At 44.8% G+C, this 9,474-nt stretch overlaps 1 protein-coding gene across 2 annotated transcripts in view; it reads right to left on the bottom strand.

Moving 5' to 3' along the window:
- Positions 1–9,111: 9,111 nt before the first annotated feature.
- Positions 9,112–9,474, bottom strand: part of LOC123371909 (transmembrane 4 L6 family member 1-like) — a 29,030-nt gene continuing 28,667 nt past the window's right edge. Inside the window, exon 6 of one of the 2 annotated variants that reach the window (XM_045019796.1) lies at positions 9,112–9,269. In XM_045019796.1, the coding sequence (XP_044875731.1) occupies positions 9,249–9,269 (21 nt within the window). In that variant the 3' untranslated portion in view covers positions 9,112–9,248. The remainder of the gene's footprint in view (positions 9,270–9,474) is intronic. The other variant, XM_045019789.1, reaches the window with a different exon arrangement.

Genomic DNA, 9,474 nt, shown 5'->3' with positions numbered 1-9,474 from the left:
CTTCATGCTACTGGGTTTGTGGCCCAAAAATCCTAATCTAACAGCAAACATTTTGTTTGAGTGAGAGACGCGTTCAAAGTGCAATTATATGAGAGGTTTTTAACTAATTTTTTGACAAAACAGATGAATTTGACATCAAACTGTAATATGAAAAATTCATTAGAAATAGCAGAGGAAGCAAGATTTGTGTAAACTTTGCTTCAGTCTGACAGGGGGATTTGTACAAATAAAAGTAGTGTGGTTGTTTTCATTTAAAAAAGAAAAAGCCTCATGGCCAAACTCGGATACCTTTTCTTAGGCTGAATAGTACTGTTGTCTTTTAGTAATCTTATTAAAATCTGGTACTATTCAGCCTGAATAAGTGTATCAGAATTTGGCCCTAAATGTATAGATATAAAAAGCTAGGTGAGAAATACTGTACATTTTAAATATACATTTTCAGTGTGGTATGTTAGTCAGAGACACTAACTTTCACCTTCATCATAGCATCTGCAAAATCCTAGAAAGTGAAACTGTTACAGGTAATGAATAGCAGGGTGAATCTGAGCTGTCTTCTCTTGCTTACTGAGTAGAGTTTTTCTTGCTGTGAAGAATTTTCATGTTACTTTTTGGATAAGTCACCAAGATCCAGCCGGTGTGGGCATTAGATCTAAATTCAGTGTCAAGAAATTGTATTTGCTGTATTTAAACATAACTTCTAGATCAGTGTTTCTCAAACTGGGGCCACCGCTTGTGTAGGGAAAGCCCCTGGTGGACCGGGCCAGTTTGTTTACCTGCCCCATCTGCAGGTCCGGCCAATCGCAGCTCCCAGTGGTTGCGGTTCGCCGCTCCAGGCCAATGGGGGCTGCTGGGAGCGGCGTGGGCCGAGGGACATACTGGCCACCGCTTCCAGCAGCTCCCATTGGCCTGGAGCAGGGAACCGTGGCCAGTGTGAGCCGCGATCGGCCGGACCTGTGGACGGGACAGGTAAACAAACCAGCTCAGGCCACCAGGGGCTTTTCCCACACAAGTGGTTGCCCCAGTTTGAGAAATACTGTTCTAGATTCATAGATTTCATGGCCAAAAGGGACCATTGTGATCATCTAGTCTGATCTGCTGCATGACAATATCTTTTAGAAAAACATCCAATCATGATTTAAAAATGGTCAGTGATGGAGAATCCACCAGGACCATTGGTAAGTTGTTCCAATGGTTAATTACTCTCACTTTTAAAAACGTATACCTTATTTCCAGTCCAAATTTGTCTAGCTTCAACTTCTAGCCTTTGGATCATGTGATACCTTTTTCTGTTAGATTTAAGAGTCCATTATTAAATATTTGCTCCCCATGGAGGTAGTTATAGACTGTAATCAAGTGACCCTTTAATCTTCTCTTTGTTAAGCTAAATAGATTGAGTTCCTTTAGTCTATAACTATTAAGTGTTGTTTTCTAATTCTTTGTTCATTATCCTGGCTCTTCTCTGAACCCTCTCCAACTTGTCACAGCGGTTGCACTACTGCCAAATACAGAGGTAAAATAACCTGTGAGCTGAATCCATAGCCTTGCTATATGGTAAAAGCCAGCAAGAAAACATTAGACTTGCTGCTGGAGAAGATTTTTGTCAGAGCTCATTTAAAAATGTCTCCTCAATCCTGGAAAACATTGAAAAATGGGGGGGGGGGAAAGAGTCTACATTTTCCCTGGACATTTTTTTGTGTACAAATTTTAATACTTGAAAACTTTGGCCAAAACTGAAATATTTTGATTTAGAAATGCGGTCACAGTACTTCATGGGAGCTGTAGTCTGTGTGCCTCAGGCACCTGTTATCTATGAGCTGATCACCATGATTCCCTTCTTGGAAAGGGAGTCGGAGAATTAGCCTGTCTGTGCAGCAAACAGCCAGCAGCTCAGGCTGAGCGAACAGTTTAATATTAGCAGTCCCAGGCCCTGAGTCAGGGCGGGGCGACAAACAGTCAGGAGCTCAGGCCCTCAGGGAGGGGCTGAACAAATAACCTGGGAGGTGGGGGGAGACTGCCACCCGCACGTTGGGTGGAACGTTGGGGGGGGCAGGGGAAGACGCAGGCCCTCCCACTCCACTGCGTCCCAGCCTGAGGCCCTAGCAGCAGCAGAGGACCTGCTGCTGTGTCAGTGGGGATCCTGGCCGCAACACACTGACGTCGGCTCTGGCGGAGCTGCAGCCAGACTAGGTTCGGCTGCCCTCGCGCTAGTTCCTACCTCCCCCTCTGGAGGTACCTGTGTCTGGACAGAGTCTTCTAAGGAATCAAGCACCATGGGCTCCTCTGGGTACCCGGCAAGCGGCAGGTTTACCAGCTTCTCTGGGGCCTGGTTGGCATCTGGCCAGTCCTTGGGTCGGCCCCAAACTGCATGAGTCTCCCAACCGGGAGCTAAGCCACAGACATCTGGCTTCTCCGGCGGCCGGGCCGCTAGTGAGCTCTGGGGCTGGGCTTTTGTACTTCCTGTCCTGCGCCCTGACCTCTAGGGGGTGGGCGCAAGCTCCATTGGCTCCACCCACTTTGGCATCCGGAGGGGCTCGTCCCCCTCCAGGGTGGCAGGGAACCAGGCCACCTCACTACAGCTTTATATTAGGTGAAGGTTTCTAACCCTCAGACGAGTGAAGTTCTGGAACAACCTTCCAAGGGGATCAGTGGGGAAAAGCCAGTTAGTTTATGGAGGGGATGGTACAATTGCCTTCAATGGCATGTAGCCAATCTGCAAGTGCTAGCAGCAAATATCTCCAATGGCCAATGATGGAACACTAGATGGGGAGGTCTCTGAGTTACTACAGAGAATTCTTGTCCAAGTGTCTGGCTGGTCCGTGAATCTGAAAAGGTAACAGCTGCAATAGGCCATAAGTCTTGTATCCAGTTTAATGCTAACATCATTCCCATCAACCCAGCTGTCATAATGGTTACCAAATTAGTTATTATTTTAGATTTCTTAACTCCCATCTCAGGGATACAAAAGGCTGATTCCACTCTACCAGTTTTTTCATCTTTAGATCTGTCAGTATATAATCATCAATGGTGGCTCTGTTACTGTATTCACACTCGTACACTTTATCTTTCCCTTTATTTTATTATATAATTTAAATCCACATCCAGAGGGACAATTTTCCCAATATAATTTACTGCCCCACAATCATAGATTTTAATCTCTCCTAGTTCTTCCTTTTCACTTAACTCTTTTACCCACATTTTAACCCTAGGAGCATGAAGGAGTTTATTGGATTGGGTGAAATGTTGTCTGCTTTATTCCCAAGATTCCTTGTATATTTGTCCAGTGTTCTTATCTTCACTATTTCCCTTCACTTCAGCCCAAAGTGTCAAATCTGACATTTTCATTCTTAAATTTCTCCAGAAGCTACCTAGATTACACCCAGAGGTGTAAGAAATGCACTACCTGCAATTCATAGCTCTTGAGCTTGAACTGACTCTAACTTTTTAAGCTCCAATCCAGATGTGGAACTCAATGCTTGACACCCATAATCTATGACTGATCTTATTAACACTCTATCTAACATCATCAGGACTTTCTTATCTGCTGCCAGCAATACTTCTAAGTAGATTAATCCTATCTTTACATTTGTTTATAATACTTTCTATGTGGCCCTTCCAAGTAAGTTTATTATCAAATCATATACCCCAAAATTTAAAACTGCATGCACCTGTTCTCCATAAAGATATAAATACACCCATCTTTAATCTTTCTGCTAGTAAAGTTCATTCCCTTTGTTTTAGCCTCTCTGGGTCACTTTCTCACCTGGTCTCCTATAGGCCACAGGTGCTGCCTTGCCCACTTATTTGGCCCATCTGGGAGCACCTGAACTGGAACAAGAGAGCTGAGCCCAGTTGCATATAATGGATCAGCTACTCAGTTACAGGCCTGAGCTCTAGACACACGCAAACCCCAGGGGGACTGTGTTCTTACTCAGTCCCCTAGCTCCCTTTGGAGACGATTATAGCCAAGGTTCCCTTCAGGATCTAGGGCAACCAGACAGCAAGTGTGAAAAATTGGGACAGGGTGTGGGGGATAATAGATGCCTACATAAAAAAAGCTCTGAATATCGTGACTGTCCTTTTAAAATTGGGAGATCTGGTCACCCTAGCACAAATCAAACTAGAAAATACCTTTAGAATAATATTTAATATTTACAGATATTCATAAAACAAATGATCCCAGGGTGGATAAGACAAACAAATAGTGATTTACATGAGCACATACGCGTTACATTAAACACCTCTAATGCAGGAGAACTTGTAACAAAGAGATTACAGAAATACACTTCGCTTTTCTTACTTATGCTAGAGATCAGACATGTCAGTTTCTTTCTCTGAGTGCTGGCACAAGCAGGGCTGATTTGAGCATAGAGACTGTCACCGGGCAGCAAAACTTTCAGTGACTGTTTATGTGAGCTGATTAGGATGGACGTTTTAGGCAGAACCCCTGGAGTTGGCACATGTCTGCTGGAGTTTCTTTCTCACACTCTGAATACATGCTTGTGTAATCACTGATCTGCCTCCCTGACTTCTTTACATAAGGGAATTGTTTGGGTTTTGATTGATCTCCTGGCTACACCAGTTCTTAATAATGACATCGCACTCGGAGTTGTCCGAGGTCATAGAAACTGTCTTCAACAGCCAGGTGGATTCTGACTATCTGAATCGAGGGGCTGCCATCTTCCCTTTGATGTCTGGTTGCCTGGCTCTCACAGACTATTCCTGGGCTGGGAGAAGAGCTGGTCAAATAAGCCACAAAGTAGTTGGCATATACTGTTGTGAATAAAAATGTTGGGTTTGGTTTACAGTCATATACAGGGACCTAATATTAATAATTCTCAAGTATTCGAGTGGCTACTGGGAATTCATTTAAACTTCATGATTGCTGAAGGTTTCAGAAATATGCGTGTAACGCACTGGCTGTGGTGTGTGTTTGTGTGTGTGATTGTGCCTCCTTCTAATAGCTGGCCCCAGCCATTATAACAGCCTGCTGCATACTCACAGCTGAAGGAGTTACTCCTTCAGGTAAAATGGTAGAGCCTGTGGGTTTGGTGCTAAAAGACCTAGGTTTCATCCCCACTAGGGTTGCCAACTGTCTAATCGCACAAACCCAAACACCCTTGCCCTGTCCCCTGCCCCGCCCCTTCTCCGAGGCCCCACCCCCACTCACTCCATCCCCCCTCCCTCTGTTGCTCATTCTCCCCCACCCACAATCACTTTCACCAGGTTGGGGTGCAGAGGAGGTGCAGGGTCTGGGAGAGAGTTTAGGTGCAGGAGGGGATGAAGGGTACAGGCTCTGGGAGGGAGTTTGGGTGCGGGGTGCAGGCTCTGGGCTGGGGCAGGGGGTTGGGGTGTGGGAGGCGGTGAGGGGTTTGGGCAGCGCTTACCTCAGGCAGCTCCCAAAATTGACCAGCAAATCCCTCTGGCAGCAGCTTTTAGGTGGGGATGGGGGCAGGGAGGCTCTGTGCACTGCCCCACCCGCAGGCACTGGCCCCGCAGCTCCCATTGGCCGCAGTTCCCAGCCAATGGGAACTGCAAAGTAGGTGCTTGGGGTGAGGGCAGAGTATGGAGACCCCTTGCCCCACCCCAGGGTGCAGAAGGGCCCCAGGGGCCTCAGGGACATGCCGGCCGCTTCCGGGAGCAGTGTGGGGCCAGGGCAGGCAGGGAGCCTGCCTTAGCCCCGCTGCACCACCAGACTTTTAGCACCTAAAATCTCCTGGTTTGGCTTCAGTAGCTTCCAGGAGCTAGAGCCTGATTCTGGGAGACTCACGGCGAGACTGGGAGGGTTGGCAACCCTACTCCCCACTAGTGACCACAGTGTCTGTATATTCATCAGAACATTAGAAGTGTTGTTTTTTTCATCTTCTCTTCTCCTCCTGTTAAAAAGTTTCAGTCATCCAATTAGGGAGCAGAAAAGATACCATCTGACTTAAGTGACCAGTCCTAGTAGATTGCTCATGAATATCCGATAGGCTGAAATTTGTTTGCCTAAACTACTTGACAAATATATATGAATAATGAATAAAAATCATTATAGACAGAAATCAGGGTCAGCACAGGAATAATTTGCAAACAGAAGAAAAGAGTAAATTTGCAAAGAAATTGTATTCGCAATGAATAATTTGCCCAGTTCTGACAGAGTCTAGGTTCCCTTGTTAACAGAGTTAACGTTTTTCCTACAGGCTCAGTAGAGTTTGTTAGTGATTGTTTTATCCTTCCTGCTTGCTGTGATACAATGTCAAAGATTATAGTGTTTTACGAAGAGTTGTCTAATTAGTTATTGTTTCTTTACATGAGTTTCAAAGCAGCTTTTCCTTGAAAACGCTTTTCCAATAAGTTCCCCCAAGTTTCACTGTCACAGCTACACATACAAAGCAGTTCTCCTGTGCCAAAGCTCCTGCCTGACCAATATTCAAGATAGGCTTTTCCCTAACATCTCCCCTCTTTGCAACCGAACTCTTAGCAGCAAGCCGCCTGTTCACTTACTTTGCTTCCACTGCAGAAACTCATTTGAAGAAACAACATCTAACGAGGCAGCTCTTCATAACAGAGTGTAACCTGTTCCAGCCAGTTAATTTCTGGTTTCCTTGGGAGGTGGGGAGAAATAGCATTAGGTGGGAGGCTAGTTGGGGTAGAATGGGTGCGGGGTGGTCAGGTGGGTGATGATTGGCTGTGTCAGAGCTGGAGTGATGGAGGAGGGTGAGTCTAGGAGCAGGGGCAGACAGAAGCCAGAGCAGAGGACTAGGCAAGAAAGAGGAGAGTGGGAGTAGCAGATAGTAGATGCTGCTGCTGCAGGAGCAAGAGAAGCAGGCAGGCAGTGAAAGGGAGAAGAAGGCAGTAGTGAAGCAAGCAGCATTAAGGGCATCATGTCTGGAGAGTTGAGTAGTGCAAGGAAAGGGAGAATCAGTGGCTTAAAGTCAAGCTAGGGTCAGGCCAGCTGGCCTAGGAGAGGACCTTCAGGACAGCTTGTGTAGGGTGGGGCAGACACATGGACCTGCATGAAGAGGAGAGGTGGGTGAAAGGAGCTGGTTGCTAGCAGGTTCTGTCTGTGTAAACTAATGGCTGCAGCACAGTGGCTGTGAACCATTTGGTCGTACACTGGCTGTGAAGCACTGCTGCAGTGCTAGGAACAAAGGCCTGAATTCTCAGTTACCCTGTGGCCCCTTAGTGTAACTGAGAATCAGGCTCAAAGGGTTTAATACACTAGAAGCATATTCATACAGGTCACTGTACAGCAGCTGCACATTTCTCAGGACATGACAATGAGCAACCCATTTAAACTGTTAAATGTGAGATAATCTGCAGTGCGTTTTCATGCAGTGAAAGGACAAAATGTACACAATTTAGCCAAAGAAAGCACCGCATTTTATTTCATTTTTCAGCAGTTTTAAAATAAAAAGATTGCTGCAGTAAAAGAGACAGTAGTACTGTGAACCTCATCTCTGATCATAGCCCCTTGCATACTTGCATGTAACAGGTGGAACTTTCTGAGCCACTTACAGGATCTGTATGCATCCAAATCCTTTATTTATGTTTGAAAACCTTGGCTAACCGGTGTATTTCTCTCATGCTTTTTATTTAAGAGAATATGCTTTAAAACATGATGGGCAAAAATTTCAAATATTGGTGCTTAAGTTGCACCCCCTAAAATATACTTGTTGCCTGAACATAGCCAGCATTTATTTGTTCAAATGAGGGATCTGCATGCATATGTCAGGTGACAGCACAAGTGACCGGATACTTCCCATTTGTGTGATCAAATGCCGTAGTCAAAACATTTTTGAAAGAGGAATCAGAGGTTCCTCCTTTCGCAAAACAGATCCAAAGTAACCTAACTTTACAGTTATGCAGTTTTGAAGAGCTTCTGATGTATATGTAAAATATCTTACTACTTTTTGTCTTAAGCAGAAGAATCAGTGGCAATTGTAGGAATTAACCTTTGAAGTGGCCAATAAAATGACAAAGAATTCACTCCTGAAATCAGAGACTTTAGCAATCACACAGATTTAGCATTTGGGCTTGATCTCACACTCAGCACTTTGTGGGTTCAATGCTTGCTGTAGCACTGAGAATGAAGCCATTTGGTGCCTTTCAAGGCTTGCTTCGGTTTCTCAGAAAAGCATGCACAAGTATGATCAGAAATTCAATTTAAAAAAAATTAAATACCGAGTATGAAAATGTTCTACACTAGGATGTGCATATTTGACTCCCCTGGAAGTGAGTCTGATTTTTTTTCCTCCTTATTGTTCAATAAGGCTAATTATTGGCTAGTTGGTTGCTACATACCATGCCTTGCATGTTGGGCCAAGTGCATCTCCAGTGCTACCCCATGGGCAACGTTATTACCTTTGAAGTGCTGATTATCAGTGGAGCACTGGCACTTTACAGACCACCACAGCCTCCTACGGCACACACAGAAGTGTGAGTGGAGGCTGGCTCCACAGAGGTTAAAGCAGGTTAGATACTGGCCAACTGCCTGCTACACAGGGCCTCCACGTGCTACAAATATTGGAACTATTTAAGCAACATCGCTACTGCTAGGTCCTGAAAATACCCTTTCTGAGCCAGACCTTTAAATGACTGAAGACCAGTGCTTCTGTACCAAAGTGATAAAAATAGACAGAGCATGACCTGAAGATGAGTTCTGTGTAAGCTCGAAAGCTTGTCTCTCTCACCATTGGAAGTTGGTCCAATAAAAGATATTACCTCACTCACCTTGTCTCTCTAATATACTGGGACCAACATGGTTACAACAACACTGCAAACATAGACAGAGCGCTGCCAGAGAATCCATTCCAGTTTTACACAGGGCCAGGACAGGGTTTGGGGAGCATTAATGAGCACCTTTAGACATCCAACCAGTGTGGATGAGTTCAGTAAAGCTGATAAATTCCCATATACAACAGTCAGCACTTCAAAGTGACATGCTTGCTACACAGGGCAGCACTTGCGGGGTAAGCAGTGAATTTTAATTGGAGAATGTTTGTGACTGAATTTTATATATGCCAGGCACTCCTGAAAAGACAGCATCACGTTGCCAGTACCAGAGACTTAGCCTGGGTACAAAAAGAATCTTTGACTTCAAAAGTTCTAGATAATCCACCCCGTCCCATCCAGATATCTTTATAAAATATTCTGGAGTTGTTCTGAAACTCCTGAACATCTGTCCCCACAAATACAGCACAACACATTATGAATATACATGAATCCCCGCAGGTCTATGCTTGCCACTAGCATTCTTTGTAGGTGATTTACATTCCAGCAATATGTGTCTGAAAGGCAAGGAAGGAAAGAATGTCAAGTTAATTAAAGTTCCAGATGGATATCAGGCTTGCTTCAGGAATCTTATTAAGTTAAAATAAATGGCAACCTCTCCCCCCCCCACAACCTCCTTGTGGAGAGAAATCAAAATGTAAAGGTGTTTTTCTTGCAAAAGAAGAGACTTGCAAGCCAAGAAAAGATTTCTGCCTCATTACA

The sequence above is a fragment of the Mauremys mutica genome, chromosome 1 (genome assembly GCF_020497125.1).
Source record: "Mauremys mutica isolate MM-2020 ecotype Southern chromosome 1, ASM2049712v1, whole genome shotgun sequence".
NCBI classification, from domain to species: Eukaryota; Metazoa; Chordata; order Testudines; family Geoemydidae; genus Mauremys; species Mauremys mutica.
Note: the sequence above shows the minus strand (reverse complement) of the source record. Positions and strands in the feature narration are given on the sequence as shown.